Source organism: Mastomys coucha, unplaced genomic scaffold (genome assembly GCF_008632895.1).
Source record: "Mastomys coucha isolate ucsf_1 unplaced genomic scaffold, UCSF_Mcou_1 pScaffold22, whole genome shotgun sequence".
In the NCBI taxonomy this organism is placed as follows: Eukaryota; Metazoa; Chordata; class Mammalia; order Rodentia; family Muridae; genus Mastomys; species Mastomys coucha.
Window position 1 is genome coordinate 31178923 of NW_022196905.1, and position 27292 is coordinate 31206214.

A 27292-nucleotide genomic window follows, 5' to 3' on the forward strand; every position below is an offset into this window, starting at 1 on the left:
TTTGAGCGAGGGTTTCTGTGTAGCCCTGGCTGTCCTGGAACTTGATCTGTAGATCAGGCTAGTCTTGAACTCAGAGATCGGCTTGCCTCTGCCTCCCAAATGCTGAGATTAAAAGCATGTGGCATCACTGCCTGGCTCAAGCATCTGTTTCTTATTAAGAGGACAGATACATCTAGAGCTTGCTATGGTAACACCAGGCAGCGTGCCAGGATTTGTTCAGCATGTGGTGGAAGTCAGAACAGAGTACCCAGGAAAGATAGACTTGGATGGACTATACTGAAGGGGTGGGCAGTGCTCCAAATAGCCTAGGCTCTCATACAGGCAGCGGTAAGCACTGGTGAGCAGCTCAAACCCAGCCCTACGCAGCCCTACGATGATGCCTGAGTCAGTTTGGTGCAACTCGCCTTCCAGTGTTAACAATTTGTGTCCATGTTGTTTTGAAGCAGTGTCACATGCATCTCAGGCTGGCCTGGAACTTGCTATGTAGCTTAGGATGACTTGAACTCCTGATCTTCTCGCTCCCATCTCCCAAACGCTAGGATTAAAGGGGCGCACAGCCACACCTAACTTAAGGGATGCTGGAGACTGAATCCAGGGCCTGTGGATACTAGGCAAATACTCTGCCAGCTGTTTTCCCCAGCCCTGCTTTATTTTTAAGACAAAGTTTTGCCCTTGTAGCTCAGGCCAGTCTGGAAGTCATAATCCTGTATCAACCTCCCCAGTGCTAAGATTACAGCTGTTGCACTCCCTCAGCAGCATTGTTAACAGCATGAACATGGTGCTGGATACTCTTAATCACAACATGCTATGTACTCTGTCTAGACAGAGCAGATTAACCCACCCCGCCAGTACTGTATCCAATGTCTGCTACACAGAAAGTCAGAGGCCAGATTTTTTTTCTATAAAACAGAATTAGTGAAGTGTATTTGGGTCATTAAAGTATTCTCAAAATGGGGGTTTGGATTGGTAAATGTGTGGGAGGCATGACAGACACACAATGTACACCTCAGGCACATACTGTGGCATACCTGTTCACACATGGGACCTGAAGGTCTGCTGTGAGCCACGTCCTATGTGTAACCCTCCTTTTGCTGGCTTTGAATTTTCTATAATTCATTGACATTAACTTTTGGGGAAAAAAAAAAGGCTCTTTTTAAAAATTGAGAGTGGGGGCTGGAGAGATGGCTCAGTGGTCAAGAGCACCGACTGCTCTTCCAGAGGTCCTGAGTTCAATTCCCAGCAACCACATGGTGGCTCACAACCATCTGTCATGAGATCTGACGCCCTCTTATGGTGTGTCTGATGACAGCTACAGTGTACTCATCATATATATCAAATAAATAAAATATTTTAAAAAAATAAAAATTGAGAGTGGGTGGGAGAGAGGGGTGACTCACACAAGAAGAGAGAGAGGGCTGGCTTAAACATGGGAAGGAAGAGCCCAGTCCTTAATTTTTTATTTAAAAAAAAAAAAAAAGAGCTATTCCTCTCCCCACACGGCCATTTTCTGCCACATAGCTGTCCAATGAGCAGCTTGCTCCTCCCTCTGGGTCTGTCTGGGTCTTCATTGTTGTTTTTTTGGGGGGATGAGTAGGGGTGGGTGGGTTCCAGTTCCATGTCCCTGGGGCCAAATGCATTGATGTCACTGCTGGAAGTGAATGAAGAAGGTCCGGATTTCCTTGGGGTACACAGTAATGATGGAGCCTCCTGGTGGTCTTGGTGAAGAGGCCGGGTGACCTGAGAATGACAAGGAAATTCTGTCTGCTTGGCTCTTCCTCCTGGACTCCCCTCAGAGCACAACAGCTTCCTACAGTCTGCTATGGCTCCCTCCTGGTGATGGCCCTTGGCTGTTCCCCCTCCCCCCCAAGGAGTCCTGCAGATGTGGGTCTTATCATTTAGCTTTCCCTGTGGCTACCCTGAAGCAGTGTACCGCCTACCAGTCGGATTTCCCTGTTGGGGAAGCACTGAGCATCTAAGAACTGAGTGGGACCATCCAAAAAACCTACCTTGACCTCACCGCTGGGGGCGTGGGCTCCAGCCTTTGCAGGAAGCCTCTTTATAAGCCTGTTCTCTCCCAGCATGGCTGAACACAGAGAGGTGTGCACACGGGCACGCAGGCACAGGCACACCCACACACATATACACACATCCATACCCACACCCACACACATATACACACATCCACACCCATACCCACACACCTCTGTGGAGCCCTGGCAGGAGGGGTGTTGACCCAAAGCTGCTTTAACCCAATCTGGTAATTAACAACGGTTGTGGATTCAGAGAGGGAAAGTAGCCACATGAGGCCACCTGGCATAGGACGGGTCTGTGTTGTTCCCCAGCCTGGCAGAGATATCCAGGGGCCCCAAACCTTTTAGGTGGCCAGTCTTTGTCCTCCAGTGCCAGCGCTGCAGCATCTGCACATCCCAGGTCCCTGTGAGTGAGCGTTCCTCCACGGCCACTATAGACCCCAGTCCTCGAAGTGCAACCTGCAGGGGCAGGAGCAAAGGGAGGGGAGGTCTCTGTTGATGCCCTAGATCCAGGAAGTTCATTTAACCAAAACAGAAGAGTAGCCACCAATTACGGCGTGGGTCCTAGGTCTCTGCCTCGGCACCTCTCACACCTGGCTCATTTCATCTGCGAGGGCAGATGCCAACCTGTTCCAAGTAAGGAGACTAAGACTTGGGGTGTGTGCCTCCCTTGATGGCCTGCTGGATGAGAAAGCCCCTGTGGGTTGGGGGGCAGGCCCCTAGATGGCAGGGACAGTGCCCACACTGTTTCCAGAGCCTCTCTGCCACCTTTCGAGCCAAGAACTTGTACCTCCCTAGCTTAGCAGGCAGGGAGGCTGAGCCTCAGGGGACTGAGGGAGCCTGACATCACTCATGCACCTGGACACAGACCTTAGATTCTCTGACTCTAAGTCACCTTTCCCACAAAGTCCAGGGAGAACTGGTGTCCAAAGAGAGAACAGGTTTTCTGATGATACAAAGGATTGTCCATGTTGTTTGAAAGGCTTTGCAGTGCACCAATGAGGTGGCTCAGCTGGTAAAGTGCCCGCCTTGTCTGTTACCACAGTGCTGGGGATGAGGAGCAGAGATGGGGGTTCTCTGAAGCTCAGTGGTCAGTCTAGCCACCCAGTGAGCTCCAGGTTCAATGGGAGACCCTGTCTCAAAAAATATGGTAGGGAAACAAGAGGGTGGCACCCTGATAGTGTGTTCTGGTTTCATGTACATATGTGTGTGCACAGCATGTACACTTGCATGCCCATGTCTACACAGCCATATAAACATGCATGTGTGCCACATGCCCTCCCCTAGACCCACTCCCCGTACAAAGTTAAACAAGAGGGAACCAGATGTGGTCTGTGGTGCTGTTGGGGAAATCTCATGTACCCTGAAGGGAGAACATATGTTGGGAGTCCAACATGCGTCATCTGTAAACATGCCCAGTGGTCCTCTGACTAAGGGATAGCTCAGGACAGGACTTCAGGCAGGGTCGCTTTCCCTTGGTAGAGCATTCATGGAGGCCTGACTGGTCAGGGGTGGGGTAAGCATGGGCAGTTAACCTTGAGATCCACTGTGGCAGGCTGAGACAGTACTGGGTCCTCCCCTGCCTCATACAGGTGGCGCAGGCGCAGCAGCACACGTTGCAGGTTGGGTTGTGGCTTCTCTGGGTGGCCTGTGGGTGTGGACATGGCAGTGAGGACCCCCATCAAGCAAGCTCAAGGCTTTACCCATGCACTTTACTCTCTGGCCTCCATTCCGTATCTCAGCCTCCCTGCAGGATAGCAACATGACCCACACCTGCAGCTGTCACTCAGAGGGACAGTCATCTGTCCATGGTCATAAGGCTCATGTACAGCAGAGGCAGGATCCAGATAGGGCTGTGCCAACACTGGGCCTCTAGCATGTCACAGGGGCAGATGCCAGTGTCCTCAGATCCTCCAGCCTGCTCCTTCCTGTCCGCTCTGGGGTTGGGTGTGGTCACGAGCTGCCGTGGCCACGTGACTCAACATAAAGGGCACAAGAGGTGTGTTGTTGCCTGGCAGGTGGCAAGTCCCCCATGCTTGCTTCCCTCCTCATTGTCCTCACTGTCTAATGGGCCCAGAAACCAGGGACCCTAAGACCCCCCCACCCTCATGGGGTATCTGCTGAATGAACCAATGAAACTCCCCAACAACCAAGCTGTCCCAACTTGAGGGTGAGTGGAAGTGAGGTACTTGGAGGCTGCAGGAGGACTGTTTGAAGGAAGCATGTCGTGGCTGATCTTGACTGACAGCTTGATTGGATGGAGAAAGTCTCCTAGGAGATTGGCACAGCACTTTCTCAGTGTCCTCCAAGGGGATCAACCTAGGTGGGAAGACCTACTGGGAATGTCGCCATCTTCCTATGGAGGCCCAAGTAGACAACAAGAGGAAAGGAGAAAGGCAGGGAATGTAGACTTGTCTGTCTGTCTCTGCTTACATCATGAACTGAGCTGCTGTTCTTCCACGTCATCCCTGTCATGATGGGCTGAAACCTCTGTGGCTGTGTGCTGCATCAGATGTCTCCCTGAGTTATTTCCTTACACTGGCCCTGGCTGCCTGAGTTGACTCCCCAGGTGCTTTGTCATGAAACGAAAGGTTGACTAGCAGGGTAGCCAGAGGGTAGGGCAGTCTGAGGACACTGGGGACTTTGTGGGATCCATCTGCAGAGGGGTGTGGCTGGTCCTGGGCTGGGAGCCAGAGCTGGGACCACTCTGCCCCAGCTCACTGACTTGACTGCTCATTCTCCAACCCTCTGCAGGCCTTGGTCTCCTATGTGACAGATGAGGGCACAGGGGACCTGGAAGAGCTGTGTGGACTGCCTGGTGGACTAGTGGAGAGAGTCACCCTGGTCGGCTGCCTCACCTCTCTGAAGGTTCTTCAGGTGCTGGGCGTGGTTCCTGCTGTACGTCCAGCCAGGTATGCTGAGGATCTGCAGGTGCAGGTTTGGGGGCAATGTCACAGGCCAGGGATTATGGGGTCCTGCAAGGCAGACAGATAGTGAAGAGGGGCTTTGGAACCAACTCCTTTAGGGATTCAGCTTTCCACATGGGGCCTCTGCCCCTTCCAGTTATTTCCCAGTCACCCATGCACAACCCATAGCACAGTGATCATGAAGTTCACATCTCAGGCCCCATCCTACCCTTGCCCTCACCCCCACAGGCCTTTTCTGCTCCCTAGCTGCTCCCTCCACATCCAGCTGCTGTTACACAGCTTAAGCTATGGAGGGACTTGAACTTGCCACGTTGCCAATTCAGACCACAGACTAGGAAACTAAGGCACAGAGAGGGACACACTGGCTCACACTCATGTTGCAAGCCTTCCCCCTTGCTTCACCACCAGAGGCCCTCTGACCTCTCCTTCCAATCTGACTTCCAACAGGCGCTGCCACCTTCGCATCATACTCAAGTCACATGGACTGGCCTAGGCATGGGTCATCTGACTCAGATGGACCGATAGGGTCCATCCCAAGGACTGCTTCAGTCAGATCTACAAAGTTGGAGTCTCAGCTCCTTTTGCATGGTGTGAGGTTTGGATCTCCTGTTTCCTATGTGCTTAAAAACCTTGTCCCCACTCTGTGGGCTATTTTAGGAGGTGAGGCCTAGGGGAGGAAGTTGGGTTACTAGGTTGTGCCCTTGTAAAGGTCACTGGGACTCCAGCCCCTTCCTCTCTCTCTTTGCTTTTTAGCCATCATGAGATGAACCATTCTCTGCCCTGTATTCCCCATCACAATATACTCTGCCACCAAAAAGTAACAGAGACAAGTGGCCACAGACTAAGTCCATGAAACTGTGGGCCAAATTAAATCCCTTAAAGTTGATTATCTCAGGTGTTCTGTGACAGAGACAGGCATCTGATTCACACAGTGGGAGACAGGTGTTCTCTGAGAGTAGCCAAGGAGGTATAGGTAGAGGGAGGAGGGGGAAGAGGCAGACAGCTCAGGTAAGATGAGGGGATGGCCTATGGAGGTTCTAGGTCTTGAGCTCAATCACAGCCCTGAAGTATTTGGACATCAGAGCATGACTCTCAGCTGCTCAAGGAGGAGAGGGATAGAGGCAAAGGGAGGAGAACGGGGAGAGAGAGATACTTCTCAGACATACTGAATCTTTGCCTGCAGTAAAGATTCTGGCCACCAGAGGGAGCACATACCCCACCTGGCCTCTGCAGTGTGCAGGGTGAGGACAGACACAGTGGAAGCCAGGCCAGGAATACCTGCTCCCTAGACATCCACAACCATCCTGCCCTCTCATTGAGCCCCCACTTTCTCTGTTTGCCTTCCCTTCCCTTTCTCTCTTTTTAAGATGAGGTCACACTGCTTAGACCAAGCTGGCTTTGAACACATAGCAGTGCTGCCTCTGCCTTCCAAGTGCTGAGATCACAGGCATGGATCTTACTTAATGAATTCCCCAGGCTCTGCTCAACTAGAGGTTCCAGTTCTGCACCTGGTCCCTGGTAACCCCAGGTGTATGTGTGGGGTATCTCATGCTCCCCCAAGCCCTTGGCAATATGTTCCCATCAAACATTCTCTGAACGAGCGTATCCCCTACTCATTCTCAGAAGGCCTAGGGGAGGCCCAGCACAGACACTGCCTTTAGATCATGGCTAGGTAGGCTCCGCAGGGTCTAACCTGTGGCCCAGGACAGCTATGAATGCAGCCATTGTAAGATCATAAAGTCACTGGAGATGCTGAGTTTGTTTAGTGGTTTTGTTGTTTGTTTTTAAAACGAACTAAGGTTCTCAGATGTGGGCATTGCAGGATGACAGTCACTTTGCAACACCACATGAAATATGTATGTGTGCTCTCACAAGCCGTGGGCCACGGGTTGTCCATACTCCTGGATTTAATGTGTGTGCCCATGACAATTCTCTGTCTAATGTTGCGAGAAAGAAGCCAAAAGGCTAGACACCCCTGGACTAGAAGCACTCAGGTATGGACGGCCTACCCTGAGTCAGACAGCCAGGCTTTTAAGTGGTGTGCTTCCAACACTCGAAGTTCTATGGTGTTACAGGGTCATGTTAAGAAAGAAAACGTCGCAGCAAGGAAGGAGATGGAGGAGACTGAGGGGAGAGAGGGGAAGGGTGGGGACAGGTGTGACTAGCAGGGTAAGCTTGAGGGAGCCACAGACAGCACTCTGTGAGACTTGGAGTTCCCTTCCTGCTCCAAAGCTGCACAGCATTCTGAGGCAGGAGCCTCTTCCAGGCCACTACTCCTGGAGGGTGTGCGCATCCTAGGCATCCGTGATGCTCACTGTGAACGGGCGTCTCTTCGTCGGCTAGCTCTTTTAACAACACGACGGGCCTGTGCTGCAGGGCCACCCCACTCCTCGGGTGCAGGGCAGTCGTGGTGGATTTAGGCCCCAGCAGGAGCCAGAGCACCGGGTGGACAACGGAGGTGTCATTCAGCGTGAGGTTGTACATCAGGTCCCAGGCCAGGTTGTTCCACAGCCGCCGATGGAGCATCACCTGTAGAAATCACCTTCGGTCCTTCCTTGGCCCTGGCCATGCTGTGGATGGCTGTGAGGGCCCATGGGGGACAGCCAGACCTCTCTTACCTCTACCTGCCCATTCTGTTGGCTGGAGACACCATGCGCTCGCTCTGCCAGCAGCACAAGCTTGCTCTTGTCATCCTCGATGAAGGCTGACTGGACCATGGGGTAGTAATTCTGCAGACACAAGGGCAAAGCAGTGGCAGCTTCAGTACAGGGTCAGGCAGACACCAGCTGGCTCCTAGGTACAGTGGCAGAGCTGCTTGCGAGCCATGTAGCCTGACTGATGGGACTCTAGGCCCCTGCTAAGGGCTTAACACACATGGCACCAAGAACGACCCCTGACAAAGCCAAGAGGTAGCAGGGAAATAGGTCGCTGCCAGGATGCAGAGTCCACAGGGCAGATCCTGATCAGGGCTTTTGAAACAGCTCTCCCCAAGGGCCTCTCTATTGCTATGAGCAGGTGCTTAACAGGGTCAGGAGCAACATGCTTGGGTACAGTGTGGAGCTGCTACAGGCATACCCGAGGGATGGGATTGCTCTTGAAAGCTTTGTAGGGCCTCTGCTGCATCTGGTAGCCATTGTTGTCAGAGTAGATGACTTGCTGGCTGTTTAAGTCACTGCTGGTCCTCAGGATGGCCTCCTGGTTTAGGTCCAGGGGGCCCACTCGGTACTGCTGTTCTATCCGTTGGCAGAGCAGTTCCCCACCAAGGCTTGGATGCACGTGGGCCAGCCGAGTGTGGATCGAATAGATGTAATCCTGGTCTGTTATGTACCTGGGAAGAGGGCATGGGAGAGAGTGTTGTAGGGCCTTGGCTGGAGGTTCTTTCTTCCATACAGGAAGCCAGGTGCCAAGAGGCAGCTATGGCACAGCAACCCAGAGAGAACTATGGACCCTGTGGAGATTCGTGTAAGCCCTGGACCATTCATGGAGTAACAAGAGCCCCTCTCCCATGCTCTGACTCAGCTAGCCACAACATGATGGCTCAGGTATATGCAAAAAAACATGGGCAGAGGAGAGCAATTCTCTCATGTAGCTATCAGTGACTAGTCATGTGCCAGAGCCATACCCAAGTACAGGGACAGGGACTCTGGGGGAAGACACAGGCTAACTGACACATCCACCCAGAAACACACCTGTAGAAATACTGCTTTATGTCCGTTGCCAGGGTACCTGCTACTATCTCCATCCCCACTGCTTCCCAGGAAGGCTCAGCAGTATCGTTGGGTGCAAAAAGGTAGTTGTCAGAAATGGGGCCCTGCTTCACGTCCCCGTTGGCATGGTACTCCAGGAACTCTTGGGTCATGTGCACCGTGTGGTTGCTCTGTCTGCAGGGGTGAGAGAGGAGAATGGTTGGTGTCACCCTCAGCAAGATCACTCACCTGCAGCAGGGTGGTGTGTGGCTGGTTATCAGGAGTGAGGAAAATGTCGTGGAGGAGATTGAAGAAGTTACCAGAGGCCTCGGGGAAACCCTCTGATCGCACACCCAGCCAGGAACTGTCAGGTGATGTCAAAGACAAAGACTGCACACAGGCTGTTATTAGGGAGCGCTGTCACCACTCACAGGCTGTCATCAGGAAGTACTGTCCCCAGACTGCTCTTCAGCAGCCACACTGGCACTAGAGTGGAGTTGCATCATGCTGACCCAAGCCACCCCTGTGTCATATGCCAGAGATTCTTCACACCCTTTATCCCCAGGGATGTGGGGGAGTGGGTGGACAGACGGACCCATGGGTGAGTATGGACACATAGATACATAGGGCAGTGGCTGGCTGGCTCAGTGTATAGATGGACAGGTGAGGACTGGTGGGAATAGAGTATTTAAAGGCCCTTTCTGTTGTAAACAGCGTAGGCATTTCCTGAACAACAACTCCGTTTTTGTACTTAGAGAAGCAGACCACATGAACACCTTTCTCTTGGAACCCTTTAGCCTTCCCTTGTCTCAGGGCTCTGAGAAGAGACAGCTGAAGCAGCCTTTTTGCAGTGGCCCAGGCTCCCCCTCTTAACAACACAAGAACAGGAGGGGCCCTTGCTATCACCTAGTCCTTCCCTGGGAAGGGTGAGCACAGAAGGAGTTGCAGGATGCTGCCCATGTATCCAGGCCCTAGGCACACTTTGGAGGCAGCCGCTGGCCTCACCTTACCTATCCTGAATGCTATGTAACATGTTGGTGTCCTGGTTGAACAGCAGAGTATAGCAGTCATTCGTCACAGGGACCAGGCGCTTGCCTTCCTGGCTGGTCTGCTTCCTCAGTTTGAGACTAAACTTGAGGGTGCTGGCCCTGGGGGCGACCAGCTCCCTGGTGCCTGCCTGGTCCCCTCGGGCGCGCCTGACTTGATAGTGCCGGTAGCTGAGGCCTGGGATGGTGGTCAGGATGAGCAGGTCGTACGCAGAAGGGTCCTTTGTAGAGTTCTGAATCTACAAGCCAGCAGCACGGAAAGGATGCTTCCTTAGTCACCTCATAATTCTGGCCACACACAATGGAGTGGGTGCTCACTGTCTGCCCAGGCTGAGGTGGCCCTCTACCTCCTGAGGATTCCCGTGACATCTTTACAGGCTGTGGGTTTGCTCTCCGAGATACTCCCCAGCTCTGAATGTACTATCTCTGGGGCCTTTCCTTCCTCTCACTTCTCCTCTCTGTCTTGTCCTTCCCCATCCTGCCAGTGGTGCATGGGGGGTAGGGGTGGGATGTACAACAATGACAGGAGACCATGTGACTCATGCTGAATGGCCCATGGGTGCCGAGGGGGCAGCCTAGAACTCACCCCAACCTTGCCATCTTTGTTACAGTGCATCTTTAAGACGCTCAGGGCCTTTGTATAGGTGCAGTGGAACGAGGTTACCAAGTGGCAGACAGCAAACACTCTCCAGCTGGACTTCTCGGCCATACCTGTGCTGACACTGGGTGGCCCAACTCATCGGTGACGCTGACATTGGGGTAAGCGACAGTCAGGGTGACAATGGTGGTGATCTTCCAGGCCAGTGGGTTGTACACAGAAGCAGAGTATCCCACAGGCCTTGTGTCTACAGAGAGAACGAGGGTCACTTGAGGCCCCCTGATGCCTTTGGGAGCTCATGGATAGGAGGGGGAATGAGGTAGGTAAGACCTGGCCTTCCAGAGTCCCTAGAGGAGATGTAAAGAGGAAGGGCTGTGGCCTGGATCCAAGGCTTTTGAGTGCCCCGACCAGTACTAGAGGCTCTTATGATACGTGCCTGGTCCCTTTCTGTTCTGTTATGTCTGGACCCTTGAACACACTGCTCACTCTCCAGCCTCCCTCCTCAGGCCTAGCCGCCCCTTCTACTCAGTTTACTTTTTGGTTCTTCCTCTCTGCTGGAGGAAACCTGCCTGTGTGCTCACGGGAAGGCACAGGTCACCTTACTGCCCTACCCAGCACTGATGTCACAAGCCAGGTTCTCTTTCTGCAACTGTTGATCCTATCAGACTTGTGTCCGCTGGGCAAGGGTTGGTCTGTGCCAGCCCTGGATGGGACCTACAGGCTGGATTGGGTCACATACAGAGATCTGGAAAGGCAGGGCAGGTGGGAGACACAGCCCAAGCCCTGTCATGGAGGTGAAGAAGACCAGAGAGGCTAGAAAGGGTCATGCCAGGCGGTGGTGGCACATGCCTTTAATCCCAACACTTGGGAGGCAGAGGCAGGAGGATTTCTGAGTTCAAGGCCAGCCTGGTCTGCAGAGTGAGTTCCAGGACAGCCAGGGCTATACAGAGAAACCCTGTTTTGTAAAAAAACAAACCAAAAAAAAAAAAAAAAAGTCATCAAAATGTACAGGAAGAACAAGGCAGGGCTTGGGGACCTGGGGCCTTGTCCCTGACTGCCCCTGATTTCCCTGGTTTCAAACATTCTTGTTGTATGATGGTCATTCTATACTCGTGACACTTGGTAGACAAAGAAGCTGGGCCATGGCTGTCTGGAGGTCACCTATGGTTCAGTTGGGTTTGAGAGGAAAAGCTGGACCAGGCAGGCCTGGGGCAGAGAATATAGCAAGGGAGCCCAGGGTGGTGGGTTCAGTCTGGCTCTTGCCCTCCCTTGCTGGTGAGCCTGAGCTTGAGCCGAACTGTGATCTCTCAGAGCCTCAGGTTCCTCGGTTCAAAGATGAGCCTCCTTGTCGTGGGCTATGCAAGGCATTAAATGCCAAGGAGCATTCTAGACTCAGCAAACACTCAGAGCTCATCAGTGGTTCTTCCTCAGTCCAACTGTGCCACCAGTCTGTCCTAGATTCCAGGATGAAGAACTACCGAAGCACTGAACCAGCTGGCAAGATCACACCATGGTTGGGATCACAGGGCTTCAGGCTCGTGTGAGGTTCTGGTCTCCATCCCTGTCCCAGACTCATTTTTTAAAATTTTTTTTTTTTTTTTCAGTCAGGATTTCTCTGTTAAGTTCTCCCTGTCCTGGAACTTATTATGTAGACTAAGGTAGCTTTGAACTTACAGAAATCCACCTGCCTCTGCCTCCCTAATGCTGGGATTATAAGTATGTGCTATCACTCCTGGCCCTAGATTCTTTTCTTTCTTTCTTTCTTTTTCTTTTTTCTTTTTTCTTTTTTTTTGGTGTTTTGAGACAGGGTTTCTCTGTATAGCCCTGGCTGTCTTGGACTCACTCTGTAGACCAGGCTGGCCTCGAACTCAGAAATCCACCTGCCTCTGCTTCCCAAGTGCTAGGATTAAAGGCGTGCGCCACCACTGCCCGGCTCCTAGATTCTTTTCAAAGCAAAGCCACTGCCTCCCTGCAGGGGCCTGGCTTACCTGTGCCAGACACTGGGGGCCTGTCCAGGGCAATGGAGGCCATCAGCTTGTGTATGCCCAGCATCCCCGTCCTGAGATGCTCCGTGTACATGTCTTTCACTTTGGGGGACTCAGTGCCTGTGATGGCATCATGGTGCTGGACCTGTTACCGCCAGAGTCAAGGAAGATGGGTGTCAGACTTGGTACTGGGAGGCATCAGCTTCCAGAACATCAGGGGTGGAAGGCAAGCGTCCCTCTTATCTTACAGAAGGGCAACAGGCTAAAGTACTGGTCCGGCTTTTCGTGACGTCATAGAATGCCCTGCCTGAGTCCTCCTTCTAGCAGAGTCCCAGCTTTCCCTCTATCATTGTCTTCCCATGTGCATGCTGGCTCCTCTTGGTGCTTTGTGTGGGGTGAAGCTTCACTGCACCAGAGGGAGGTGGATTGTCTCTTTGTGGAGCAGGAGACTAAGATTCCCTGGCCGAAGCCACATAGTCCACGGCTCTGCTGCACACTGAAAGTCCCTCTGCCTCTCTATAAGACTTCTTGTGTTTCCATTTCCCCATGGATACAGGGAAGGGAGGTGAGTGGAGATGGCCACCATGTCATTCTGTTGCCATACCATCCTGTGGGGTGAACATACAGGGAGGGAAATGGGGCCCAGAGAGGAAAGGTCATTAGCCTAGGGCCATCAGAGGGCAAAGATTTGGATTCAGGAAGGGCAATGGTGCCAGTCTATTCTCTATTCTTTGTCCAATCAGGTGTTAAGCTTAAGGTGGCTACCCAATGGGTGGGTGCCTTGAGACCTTCTGCTGTGGCCCGGGTTTCACATGGCACCAGTCTTGTGACCAGAAGAGGCCTCGGTTACCTCTTCTATATGGTGAAGCCTCTAATCACGGAGAAACACACACCATGAGAGGACCCAGTCACACTATGGCCATAGAGGGACTTTACCTCAGACACAGCCCAGCGAAGCTGTTGGAGCTGCTGCAGGGCCCAGGTAGGGTCCAGAGTCCCACGGGGGGCTGGCCACATATAGCGTGTAAACATGGACTCCCCAGCATGAAGCAAGGCACTGGCTTGTCTCGCTAGACCCTTGAGGGTGCTCCGGGATGTGTAGAAGCCGGTCCAGGTCTGCCATGGCTCTGGAGGGTAAGAATATGCAGTGAGGCTGAAGGCCTAGTCCGTAGGTCTGAGTGAGGGTCTGGGGACAGCTGAGGGCATTAGCTCTGCCAGGCCACCAGGGAAGCACTCAGGACCTCTGGCTCATACAACCAGACCAGGATCTAGGTCTTCTGGACAGGGTCTGATGCTTAGTGGGAGCAGCATGCTAGGCTGGGCAGACTGGGATGAGGTAGGTGCTTCAGTATCGAAACAGAAGGGAAGACAGTTTACAGCACACCTAAGACACATGCAGCACATAAGAGGCCGGAGAGGTGGGGAAGCGGGGTGACATGGGGCCTATGTGGGCAGCAGCAACGAAGAGCCTTCCACAGTCAGACACTTTTGTATGCGACTCTGTGGGCTTCAGGGAGCCCTGGGTCAGCTTGGATATCAGCAGAGTTCCTCCCAAGGCCCTCAGAGGGAGGCAGAGGTAGAGAGGTGGGAGCCAAGAGACACAGGGTAGGTTGCTTAGGGACTCAGGACAGAGGCGGGGTATGGGAATAGGATGGGTGGCAGCCAGCTGTTTCAGAAGGCAGGTCTTAAGCCCTTGTGACTTCTCCTTTCTTGCCTCTTCCAGGTCTAGCTTCTGCCTTTATTTCCCAGTCTTTCCTCATAGGACCAGCAGAACCGGACTCTAGTGAGTGGTCGGTCCCGTGGCTCCAAGGAAAGGCCACGCAGTTAGGTGGCCAAATAGATAGCACCAGCAAACTGAATGGGTAGAAAGCTAGGAATTCACTGCAATTCGGCTGCCCAAGCTGTAAGCCTGGCACCACACCCCCCCCAACTGCTGTCCTATACCAGGCCATCTTCATTTCGCCCTGCACACATGACATTCCCATGCACGCAGCTCTGATAACCACAGACGTCTCTCTTGCAGACTCCATACTCACAAAAACGTATCCCATCCCACACTTGTTGTGGCCCTGGCCCACATTCCTACCCCGTTCCCCCCATGTCTGTCCACAGTGTGGTATTCAAGGGCTTGACCCTGCAGCTGGAGCTTATGTGTGCAGCTTCTTTGGAAGGGAAAGAAATGGGGAGAAGGGGAGCAACATTCAAGGTGTCTCCTCCCCTAATCCTTTATTGATGAAACCAGGTGGGGTTGGGCTCACAGGTATTACTGTGGCACGGGAAGGCGAGGGCAGGCCCTGCTCCAGGCACCGTGATCACATGGTACTAAAAGGTCAGTCAGCAGATTTGATCCAAGCTTGGCTCCTCCTCCAGCCTTGGACTGATCAGCTGGTGCATGAGTGTATGGCTGGGCAAAGTTCACAGGCAGGCACGGCTGTGTTTTGGTCTCTGGGCTGTCCTGCTTAGGGGTGCCAACCAGCATCCTACCCACACTTCCTGGGCTTCTCCTCCAGCAAAAGCAAAAGGCAAAAAAGGACAAAAAGCAGGGCCGTGGGGCCCTTTACAGGCGGTGACACAGGCAGTGAAGAGAGTTACCTTTGGTTTTTGGTGTGGAGATAGAGCCCAGGACTTTCACATGCTGAGCTGTATCCCAGCCCCACAACAAAGGCACAAGAAGGCAATCCTCTGTGATGTTGTGAGGCAGGGCTTACGCATGGAGTGGGGAGGGCACTTTCTTCATGCCCTGGCTCTCTGGTGGAAACTGTAACCATCAGCAGTGGGTACATACCAGCCTGGTGGTATTGAAGTTGGCTACCTTCCCTGTATCTCAGAGGACTAAGAGCAGGGACTGGAGGGGTCATGGTCCCTGCCTGACACCATAGAACCATCAATGTTCCTACTGTGAGGCTGGATGGCTCCCAGGCCAGGAAGCAGGCAGGAAGTAGATGACATCCCTCACAATGGCAATGACAGAGCAGAGCAAGAAGGAAAGGTGGCTGCTGGAACACAGAGGAGGCACCGGACTGCCCACCCTTGGTGTGAGGAGGGGCTTCCCAGGGGAAGTGTATGTAGGAAGAGTGGGTTAAGGCACTCCCAGGAGTCATGGGCCATACCCACGACTACACAGGTGTGGCCCTGCTCACCCCCTGAACTTACACTGAGCTGGGAGGTAGGTCTGGACCCCTGACGCTGAGGATCCTACCTGAAGAATAGGGAAGGAAGTCATGGTGGTCTCGGGTGCCCCAGGTCACATTGGAGGCATGCAGGGCTTGGAAGTAGTCATTCAGTGTGGCATACTGCACTGAGATGCCAAACTGGGCCGTGCGGTTATTGATGTACTCCAGCAGAGGGTCCATGTTGTCAAACTGCACTGAGGCATTGAAGAACTGCTTGTCACATCCCTGCAGAACACAGAGCAGCCATCAGAACCTCTGGGAAGTTTCAGAGCCCCCGAGACCCCCTCCCCCCGCCCCAGCAGCCCATCCACTCTCCTTGGCCAACAAGCGGACCAGAAAGGCTCCTGTAGCTGTCAGGTTTCTCTAAAGTAACCATCACTAGGATTGACTGTGATAATGATTATTGCATACCCCCAATTTACACACCCGTCACACAAGCAGGACCAGGGAGGCAGGCTGCGGGTCACCTGTCCAGGTCCAAACAGAATGTCACCCCTTTCTACTTGTACAGCTAAGTAGCTGTGTGGCCTCAGGACAATTCCTTAACATCTCTGAGCCCCAGATCCCTGCTGCAAAATGGATTCCAGAAATACCTTACTCCTGGGTATAGTGGTACCAGTTAGATGGATGAGACACCCTGCAGAGCAGTGAGCTTAATAATACTGATAGGGTATGGTGCTGTCCCCGGGAATGCCCCTCTCCAGCCTCACGGCAGATAGCTCTATAGATCCCTTGCGTTGATGAGGAGCCCAAAGCATGTAGAACCAAGCAGGTTAGCCTGGCTTCAGTCCCAGACAACATGTGTGGTGGGGATGGAGGCTGGAACGGCTGGGAGGTTATCTATCAGTGTGGAGGCAGAGCAGGGGCAGGGTAGAAAAGTGAGTGAGGCCCCGCGATCTGCAGGGATGGATGAGTGGTTGAAAACTGGGTAGAGATGGGCTAGATTAGAGCCTTCCTCATGTGCAGGCTGCTCCTGCCCAAGGCTGCATGGGAGGCCCTGGCAGGACTGAGGACACGCAAGTGGAGCATGCCATACCCAGGGCCAGAGGACATGCGGAGTCCGGAACCACGCAGCCCTCTGTTTAATGTTGGCCACCAGAGTCTCGGCGTAGAGATGGATGTTGGCTACGGTGACAGGCTCGCTCATGTTAGGATACACACCATCTGGGGGTGGCTCTGGGAAGACGGCTATACCATTCCAGTAAAATCCAGACCTGAGGGAGGACAGAGGCTGAGCATAAGAGACCCGAGGAAGAGGCTTAAGGCTACGCGTGCATGGTCTGTCACCTTGCTTGGTTGAGGCCGGGATGAAATTCATCTTGGGTAGAAAACTGCCCCATATAGCAGTAGTTAAGATTTTAAAAATGTAATGCAATTAAGTAAAGATCAGAGCTGAGAGCAACGGCCCACATCTGTGACTCTAGCACTCACCAGGCTGAAACAGGAAACCTCACATAAGTTCAAGTCCAGCCTGGGCTGCACAGAGAAATTGCATCAGGAAAAACAGAATTAGGGGCTGGAGACATGGCTTAGGAGTCCTGAGCCATCTCCTGCAGAGGACCTGAGTTCGATTCCCAGCACCTATGTAAAGACTCACAAATGTCTGTAACTCCAATTTCAGTGGATCCAATGTCCTCTGTAGGTACCAGTACACATATGTACATGCAGTAAAGACATCCAGACACGTAAAAATATCTGAAGAAAAAAAAAAAAGCTCAAACCAAACCAGAACCGCCCAAACAATCAAACAGTTAAAGAAAAAAAATCCTCTCTCAAAGCCCACCCCCAAATGTGTGATGAGCAAACATCAGAGATTTCTATAGCAACAGGGTCACTCCCTAACAGGTTCTCCTGGCCTCCAAGGTCAGGAGAACCCCAGGAAATACCATGACTGCTCATGCCACGAAGCGCTGGGTGGCAGTCAGGAGATCTTGGGCCACCTGCTGCCATGGCATGATAAACAATGTCTCTCCTTGATAAACAATGAGTTGAGAGGAAGAGTAATAGAAACAGCTCGTGGTGTAAAAGCAGGACACAGTGCCTTGCAGAGCAGCCTGGCAAATGGCAAGGATGCTCCCAAGTGTTGTTCCTGCCTCCTGTCTGCTTGATAGCCACTCCCGGAGCGGCTCACACGCAGAGTCACAGATGCATGGGACAGAGCCAGGGCTTGAACCCAGGCCTGCCAGACTTCAGAGCACAGGCAGCCTGCTGTCAGCCTGCAGGGGCCTCCTCACCACAGGGCACAGGACAGCTGGTTCTATGAGATGGTGTCCTACTTCTGTGCTGTGACTCTGTCCCTTTCCATCCCTGACACCTGCACATGGTAATCCCGGACAGAGTGAAGACTTTGGGTTACAGGTTTAGCTAACAACTGGCTTTTCAGCTGACCCCACAGGAAAGCCAGGCCAGCCAGGCACATGTGGAGACAACTGTCCTCACAGCCGAGAAATCCCTGCCCTGTAACTAGCTCTCTCTTCCAGGCCAGGTAGTCGGAGGCAGGAATACAGCTGGTCACTGGGGCAATGGACAATCCCATTGAAGCAGGAAGGATAGCTGGAGGGTGAAGGAGCTCTGAGGCACTATGAAGGCAAATCTGAAATAGGAGGCACAGTGCTGTGAGGTTCCTGGGTATCCGCTGGCTCACATTTCTCAGCTGAGGCCCGGAGTGGGCAGGGTCCCATTAAAGTCAAGTGCAATGTCCTTGTGAGGGCTATATCAAAACCTCATCCTTGGGCCAGGAGAGGGGGCTCAGTAGTTGGGAGCACCTCCTGCAGAGGACTCGGGTTTGGCTTCCAGCACTCACACTGTGAAGCTCACAACTGGCTCATAACTCTAGTTCCAGAGGGGATCCAACACCATCTTCTGGCCTCCCTGGGCACTGCACATACATGGTGCACATAAACTGATGCCTACAAACAAATCAATACAAATAAAAAACCCTTCATCTTGTATATGTACGTATGTGCATGCATATGGAAGGCAGAGGACAGTGTTGGGGACAACATTTCGGGAGCTATCTCTCTTTTCTGAGATGTCAACTGCCCTGGCTTTTAGAGTAGCAGACGGGGGTTATATGAACACCCTCATACTCAGGAGGCTTGCACATGAGAAACCTCATGTGTGGACATGGAAAGCTACTACTAAAATACTGCTCCTGATCCAAAGGGTCCAGGGCCTGCACAGCTGTTCCCAGGAGCAGGTGATGTCTACAGACATGCAGGGCAGCTGCACACAGGGGCACCTACCTGTTAGAGAAGGGGATGTGTGAGGGGGTACAGTAGCTATAATGGTCCATGACATGAGTGAAGATTTCCTGCTGCTCCGGCAGGGATGGAGACCCATGCCACACGAACTGCAGCCCCTGTGAGCCAAGGAGAATGGGGTAAGGCAAGGAGGACAGTATTTGCTGAAACCCTGGTTCTCTTCCCTCAGCCCCTTTGCAAGTCCATGGCATGCACACACCTTCAGCCTCTTTCAGAGGCTCAGGGACAAGCGCTCCTGTTCCACCTCCTCTGTAAGATTCCCTCAAAGCCAGGTGCTACCAGGGCCACATGCTGCTAGATCAGCCTACATGCAGCGGTGAGCTCAGCCTTCTGGAGATGCACACGGAAAGCCCCGACTACACTTCTCAGGCCTCAGAGAAGCTCATTCTGATCTGCTTGAGTCCCCATGGAGAGTTCATACCATGCAGTCTAGTCTCACACAGCCTAAGACAGGCTTGGGGCTCCAGAGCCAGTTCTGTTCAGCTCTGCCTTGGGGACCTCGTACAAGTTCCTAGACTCATCTACCACCTTGTGTCTGAGTGAAAAACAGGAAGAAGCCATACCCAGTACTCTAGGGCCATTCACAGGGGAATTTAGCGATATGTGTGCATGAGCTCAGGAAATGCTTCTCATCATGCTTTCCTGCAGCCCAGGGGACCCATGTGTAACTTTTGCTGGCCTATTCTACCACTATTCCCTGGGCAATCTTGCATGGGGCAACTTCCCCTCTGGAGCTCTGTTCTTCCCATCTGCAAGGCAGGTGTACTGGCTGGTTTTGTGTGTCAACTTGACACAGCTGGAGTTATCACAGAGAAGGGAGCTTCAGTTGCGGAATGCCTCCATGAGATCCAGCTGTGGGGCATTTTCTCAATTAGTGATCAGGTGGGAGGACCCCTTGTGGGTGGTGCCATCCCTGGGCTGGAAGTCTTGGGTTCTATAAGAGAGCAGGCTGAGCAAGCCAGGGGAAGCAAGCCAGTAAGAAACATCTCTACATGGCCTCTGTGTCAGCTCCTGCTTCCTGACCTGCTTGAGTTCCTGACTTCCTCTGGTGATCAACAGCAATGTGGAAGTGTAAGCTCAATAAACCTTTTCCTCCCCAACTTGCTTCTTGGTCATGATGTTTGTGCAGGAATAGAAACCCTGGCTAGGACAGCAGGGTAACTATAACTGTGCCTTTCACAAAGACATGCTCTCTCTTAGCACAGTGACACTGTGCAGAATGGCTGTGACAAACCAAGCTATGGAGAAGGATCCTAACTGGCGCTAGAGAGATGGCTCTATGGTGACCAATATATACCGCTCTTCTAGGGGACCAGAGTTTGGTTCCCAGTAGCCATGTCAGGCAGTCACGACTGCTTGTAACTCCCGTTCCAGAGCATGTGACCGTCTGGACTTCCTATACATAATTCACACACAGATGTACTTGCATGTCATTAAAAATAAAATAAATCTTAAAAAGAGGGAGGATCCTAACACAGGACCGGTATGTCCATATGTAAAGGGAGTGGGCACAGCCTAATGGCAGAGCATTTGCCGAGCTGCAATTCCTATTGTTACTAGAACAGAACAGACCAGGAAAAAGGAAAGAGAGGAGGAGAGATGAGGAGGGGAAGGCAGTGAGGAAGAGGGGAAGGAAGGGAAAGGAGTGGACGAAAAGGGAGAGGAAAGGTTGTTTAAAGGAAAGTATGGAGCTGGGCGGTGGTGGCACACGCCTTTAATCCCAGCACTCGGGAGGCAGAGGCAGGCGGATTTCTGAGTTCGAGGCCAGCCTGGTCTACAGCCAGGGCTATACAGAGAAACCCTGTCTCGAAAAGCCAAAAAGAAGAAAAAAAAAAAAGGCAAGTATGAGATGGGGAATATAGACATAAGCACCCTGCAGTGGAGATAAGAGGAGAAAATGGCCACTGGTGTGCAAAGGAGAGAGAGGTTAGGCAGACCCTTGGCCCATTCCCTATAGCTTCTAGTGCTGTGAGGGCACAGGTCTGCTCCCCAGGTGTACCCGACACCTCACCTCCAATGCAGCTTCATGACTGATGGAGATGCTGGTGAATGCAGCCGGCACCAGGCTGGGTCCATCCTGGCACAATCAACCTGTTACAGCTGCTTGTGTGTGATGTCTCCAGCTGAACACACCCTCCGTGTCCCTCTAATCCTTCATCTGCATTTCCAGAGTGCAGCTCAGCCCCAGTCCTCATGAATAAAGAAAGGAGCCAGCCCAGGCCCAGGCCCAGCTAAGGGGTAGAAAGGCCTGAGGGCAGGAGGCCACTCTTGGAGGCAGCTACAGGAGTCAGGCTAGAGTCAGGCAGTTGCCACAAAACCCCAGTGAAGGGCAGGAAGGCAGCAGGAGGTGACAGTAGGTATGGTGTGGGACATACCTGAGCTTCCTGCATGGCATCCTTGAGGTTGTAGTCAATCCGAGAGATGAGATGGGCATTGAAGCCTGCCAGGGCAAACAGGGTAGGGGTCGTTGCTGATGCACCAAAGGGGTCCACATGCCAGGAGAACTGTGGCCGGATTCCAAACGTTTCATAGAGAAAGCCATGTCCTTCTGCAAAGACAGGTGTCACCTAGCGGGGCTCACCAGGGTGGCCTCTTCCACCACCCTCACCCTGGCTCTCTGGGTGCCCTGTGAGGCTTCAGTGTGAGGCTGGGTAAGTCCTGAGGGCTGCGGAGGAGGGTTTTTATATTAACTCTTAATTGTACACGTCGAAGCAATTTACCACCAGTTTCTAGATGTACAGCTCTTAGAGTTAACTACATTCACACATACCACCATTCAGTTCCAGAACTTTCAGTCTGCAAAACTACAACTACAATGGCTTCCCAGCCCCCAGCAACATCTACCTATCTCTGTGAACCTGGTGGCTCTAGGGACCTCCTGTAAGAGGAATCCCAAAGTACTGGTCCTTATGTGTCTGGCTCATTTCCTCAGGACTAGGTGAGTGAGATTGGAGGTGAATATTCCTGTCTCAGATCATATAGCCGGGCCTGACACCCCGAAGGCCACTCCAAGGGACCCTGAGGTCCCCATCCAGAAAGTGGGCATACTAAACGTTTGTTGTTGGATGTTACTGAGTTTGGGGGTAGTCTGTTACAGAGCAAAGCCTTCTGGGTCAGACTCTTCCAGCCATTTGTCTTCTTGAACATCTTCAGAAGACAGTGGGATAGTCACTGGGTTCAGGACTACAGGAGAAAGGAACTCAATGTGCTGAATGAACCGCTGACTAGCTCCCCCAAACCTTGCCCCAAGCACTGCCTTCCTACAACACAAAGGGTTTGCAGTCTGCATGGCAAGAATATGATATAAGGGCTCAGTGACACTCCAGGCCTCGAGGCTCTGACTGAGGCCCACATTATAGGATTTGGAAGCAGAGCAGGAAGCCATGAGCAAGGCTGAGGTACAGAGAGCAAGGACGGTCAGAAAGGGAAAGAGGGATGGAGGAGGATTATGCTCTGGTGTGCAGAGGAGGTAAAGGTCAGGTAAGGGGGCACCGACTAGCATCACTCTGCCAGCAGGGCAGGCTGGGATGTGCAGGAAGCAGGGAGGATAGAGCAAAAGGCTACGTGGTTCACTGCATCGTGTCTCGGGCAGGTGAGTCCCCTAAGCCACTCCAATACTGGCAGAGCCCTGACTGTTGAGGGCACAGTGCCGGCCTGTGGTGAAGGGCGCAGTGAGTCAAAGACATGCTGCCTTCCCATACAACATTTGATCATGTAGTTGACAGGGCCATGGGGTAAGCCCAATCAATGATTGGTAAGTCATGAGGCCATGACTTCTTCACAGCCTGGGGGTGGGGCTGAGGGGAGGGGTACAAATGTGCAAATAAGCCCAGCTCAGCACAAACTTCAAGAAAGATAAGCTTATGCAGTCAGGAAGCACCAAGGAGTCCATTCGATGTCCCCCTTCAACCGCATCGCTGTGTCCCTAGATTGCTTGCATTCTGCTGTTGCCTGTTCAAATCAGCCTCACAGGTTTTTTTGTGCCTGAATTTATCTTTGGGTATGGATTATGGAGACAGCCAATAACACGTGTGGGTTAATAGGCTTGATGTGTTTCAAGATCCCCTCCCTTTTCTCAAAAGAGAGCCAGGAGGGCTGGCAAGATGGCTCAGCAGGTAGGAGCACTGACTGCTCTTCCAAAGGTCCTGAGTTCAGATCCCAGCAACCACGTGGTGGCTCACAACCACCCGTAATGAGATCTGACACCCTTTTCTGGTGCATCTGAAGGCAGCTACAGTGAATTACACCAGGGCTGGAGTGAGTGTGGCCGGCAGAGGTCCTGAGTTCAAGTCCTAGCAGCCACACACATGATGGCTCACAGCCATCTGTACAGCTACGGTGTACTCATATACATAAAATAAATAAAATAAATCTAAAAAAAAAACAAAGTTAAAAAAAGAGAGAGCCAGGAAATGTGCTAATATCCTTCACAGTGGGCTGTGTTATGCCTCTGTGTTTTACCAGGTAAGCCAGGCCAATGCTGGGATGCAGAGATCATGGGACTTGTTGCTCAGTCATGCTGGGTATTGGCCTTTGGTGGGGCCGCTTCTCTTGCTGGGTCTCAGTTTTTACAGCTCTATTTTTTAAGATTTACTTTTTTAAAATATGTGTATGTAGATGGATAAGTGTATGGGAGTGCAGGTGCCCACAGAGACCAGAGGAGGGCATTAGGCGCCCTGGAGCTGGAGTTACAGACACTTGTGAGCTTCCTGTGGATTCTGGGAGTAGCACCCAGATCCTCTACAAGAACAGCAATTATCCTTAACCACCGAGCATCTCTCCAGTCACCTGGGTCTCAGTTTCACATATGCAAAACAAGACCAGGAATCTCAGGGCATCCTCGGCCTCCATGAGAACTGTGTGAGCAAAGTACATCGCTGCAACTGGAGGTGACAGTAGGGAGAAGGTACATGGTAATGTAGTAGCAGTGATGGGTCGGCAGTGGTGGTGAAGATCAGTGATGGTGAGGATAGTGGTGATGGTGGTGGTGATAACAATGATAATGGCAGTGATGATAATGGTGTTATTGGTAATGATAAGAATAGTGATGGTGGTAGTGATAATGGCTAGGGTAGTACCAATGGAGATAATGATGGTCGAGACAGTGTTGATGATAATGGCAGTGACCATGGTGATGGAGGAGGTGTAGTGATGGTGATGGTGGTGGTGAAGGCAGATAACATTTACTGGGTATTTCTTAGGGAACCATACATTCTACTTAAAGTACTTCCTATGAATTATCCCAACTTAATTCTCTCAAGAATATCAAACTAATCTCTCAGTGAAGAAGCTAGAGTTTGATGGTACATCTCTTGCCCAAGGCCATGTGTCTATGAGTCCATGATGGTCCTAGAACTCCTGACTCTGGGCCTGTTTCTGAACCCCTCTACTCAAGACCTAGAAGATCTCTATTTCCCTTTGTGCTCTACTAAGAGAAGCAGGCAGAACTCAGGACATGGAGGCCAGACATACACTTCTACCTACTCCGGGCCTCTGAGTGACAGGCAGAGTGGCCACTGTGGCTTGGCTTGAATAGGAAGTATCCCACACAGACACATGGACTAGGAGCTTGCTCCCATGGGGAGGTACCGGAAATTTCAGGATGTAGGGCCTACTGTGGGATGTATGCCATTGGGGTAGTTCCACTTTGTCTCTGGTTCCTTCCTACCCACCATGAAACCAACAGTGTCCTCATCCACATGGTCCAGCTACTGTTTGGCCTTACCACAGGCCCACCGTCAACAGAGCCAGGGACTGTAGGCTGAACCCGCAGAAACTATAGGCCAAGCCAACAGTTTGGCTGTTTTTCTCAGCTACTTATCAGCAGCGATAAGTAAGTGAATGCAGCATCCAAACCTGTGAGCTGTAAGAGCTGGTCATCCAGGTGGGTCACGGCCTCATCATGCATGACCTGGCCTCCAAGAACAAACTCCAGGCGTCCTTCATCCAGGAGCTGGCGGACCTGGTCATGGGTGGGCAGAAGATAGGTCCCAAGCCTGCAGCACTTCCCAGGGACCTTCTTGAAACACCACGCCCTGGCTCACTCCACAAAAGCAGAACACTGTCCTGGTTCATACCATGTGCTCGGCATTCAGAAGCACAGAACCCACAGTACCTATTGGAGACCTGGATCTATGCCTGATTCTGTAAATGTGTTTTTAATTTTCAAATAACTTAAAAAAAAAAAAAAAGCTGCAAGAACAGAACAGAGTGCTTCCTTATACCCCTCCCCAGATCCACTCATTGGCCACGTTTTTGGGGTTCTCTTGAGTGAACACTTCCACGTCTATCCCCCCACTCTATTTTGTCTGGAGCAGTTAGGGTGAACTGGCTGCAGCTTGCTTCACTCTGAGTACTTTTGTATGCTCCTGAGGAATGGGGGTGTGGGGGAGGGGGAGAGGGATGCTTACCCTAGTATCATCACCACGACTGGGAAGCAATACCAAGACTCTACTGTATAAGCTCAGGCTTTCTGTGAACCTCCCGACGGCCCCACCAGGCCCTCTCCCAGCACACCATTCAACCTGGGACCACATGTCCCAGTAAACAGTCATCTTTCACTCAGCTCCTTTATTTTGGGGAACAACTCTTCATCTTGTCTTTTTTGGAGGTTTGGCAATTTAGAGGGAGACAGGCCTTGTTATGTGGGGTTTAAAGTGGTCTTGCTAGTGAATGTATGTCCGATAAATGAACTCAGGAATAGGTAGAGGAACGCGTGGGCAGTCTGTATATTGCTTTTGGCTTGTGTGCTGAGGGTGGAATCTATAGGTGGCTTACCTCAAAGCACCGATTATATATGGGGAGGTGTCTAGCTACTGGGGATTCCCAGCGGACCAAATCTTGGCCTCCAGGGAACTGCACTAGTAGATTTCTACCTAGGGCTTTATGCAGAAGCCATACCCCTCACAGAGGGTTGGAGATAGACCTCACTGGAAGAGGCAGGCTCTAAAGTCAGATAGCACTGGTTCAGAGCCATACCTGTTTATTCATAAACTGTAAAACCTTGAGGCAGTTGCCAGACCACATCTGTAAGTCTATGCAACAATCTCCCATAGCTGGTACATGCAAATGGCAAGCTCCAGGTGTTTCCTCAGAATCCTTGGCGTGAGCGAGCTGTCTGAGGGGGGAGCCGGTTATCTTGTCTTATAGAAGAGAAAGCTGTGGCTTATAGATGCCAGTGGCAGGATCAGGCACCAACCTGCCCACATTCTCTGTACTGTGTGACACTAAGCTGCCACTGAGCCACAGGGATTCCAAACACCGTCAGCCAGGGGCAGGGGAGAGTCAGTGTGTGAAGATAGGGGAGGGACAAAGTTCACCTGGGTGTTAATTAAGCACCAACTCCTGATGCCTCTTGGGAGGAATGCTGGCGTAGGGGGAATGTCTGGTCCCCTACCAAGAACAGGCAGAAAGATAACATCACCCTGTCTATGGGTAGTGGCCCCGACCCCAGACTAGGGTTTTTTGTTTTGTTTTTACAGCTGGCATGTCCCTGAGCACATCTGGAACTCCTTACCTAGTCTCCTGGAATTTTCCTCTAACACTTAGGATACCTAGGGACCCATGTCCTGACACTCCTGTCCCTGCCTTACCTGCTGTTTCTGCAGCTCAGAGGCCACACCGTCCCACCACAGCCGGAAGAACTCCTGCTCCACAGCGATGAAGCGGCGCCGCTCCCCGCGGACCAGTTCTGCCACTACAGTGGTGTAGACATTGGCTGCATAGGCCCGCATGCTTTCCTGGGGAGGCAGAAGGCATCACAACAGCCCCAAGGGTGGTGGTGAGCCCAAAGGACCAAACAGAAGATCCAGAGACCAAGTACCCTGATCCCTAACACCTCCAGTGTCCTCAGGCCTAGGGGTATTGTGGTAGGGATCACCACTCTCTATTGACAAATGAGGAACCTGAGCCAGCAGGCAGAAAGCCTCTCCCTGCCCCCTCCGACTGAGGTCTTGAACAGAAAGAACCATGAGGTTACAGGCGCAATACCAAGCTTATCTGGCCGTGAAGGAGGGTAAAGTGGAAGCTGATCTGGCTAGCCCTCAAGTCAGCACCACAGAGGGGCCAGCCCAGTTCCCTGTAGTCAGCTGACATCCACCTGCTTGGACACCAACCCCACCCTATGCTACTCCAGGCTTATTCCCGAGTTTGGTTATCTGTCAACCCAAACTTTGGGGACACACTCCCCTGCCTTAACTTTTTGCAGGGACCATCTAATAAGCTATGACACCAGGACTCCGGAGGCAGGAAGTAGCCAGCCGGAGGCTGAGGCTCAGACAGCAGGGTCAGGCTGGGGGCTGCAACCCTCTTCCCGGCTGGGCCGGGTGCACCCCGCAGGAGGCAGCTACTGTGCAAGGAGCTCAGGAGCTCCCCACACTTACCTGGACCGTGTAGACCCAGCCTACGTCCATGTGACTGTGGGGCACCACGAAGGCCCGGATGGGGCCGGCGGGCCGGGTCGCCGGCGGCCACAGCAGCAACAGCTGGCCGAGCAGCGGCAGCCAGCGCAGCGGCCCCATTGCTGGGCGGGTGGGACGCTGACCGGGCAGCGGGTCCGGGGTGGAGCGGTCCACTTCCGGGTCTG

At 52.4% G+C, this 27292-nt stretch overlaps 1 protein-coding gene across 1 annotated transcript; it reads right to left on the minus strand.

Annotated features, from left to right (window-relative positions):
* Positions 1-1440: 1440 nt before the first annotated feature.
* On the minus strand, positions 1441-27292 carry Man2b2 (mannosidase alpha class 2B member 2). Its single transcript, XM_031341893.1, has 19 exons — positions 27090-27292; positions 26301-26447; positions 24565-24670; positions 21084-21256; positions 18691-18806; positions 16482-16659; positions 15472-15670; positions 13209-13399; positions 12276-12417; positions 10401-10534; positions 9654-9928; positions 8647-8838; positions 8033-8285; positions 7576-7686; positions 7273-7486; positions 4889-5005; positions 3566-3678; positions 2372-2489; positions 1441-1737 (listed from the first exon to the last, which is right to left on the minus strand). Exons 1-19 carry the CDS (start codon positions 27225-27227, stop codon positions 1643-1645), a joined length of 3012 nt encoding a protein of 1003 aa, XP_031197753.1. The 5' UTR covers positions 27228-27292; the 3' UTR covers positions 1441-1642.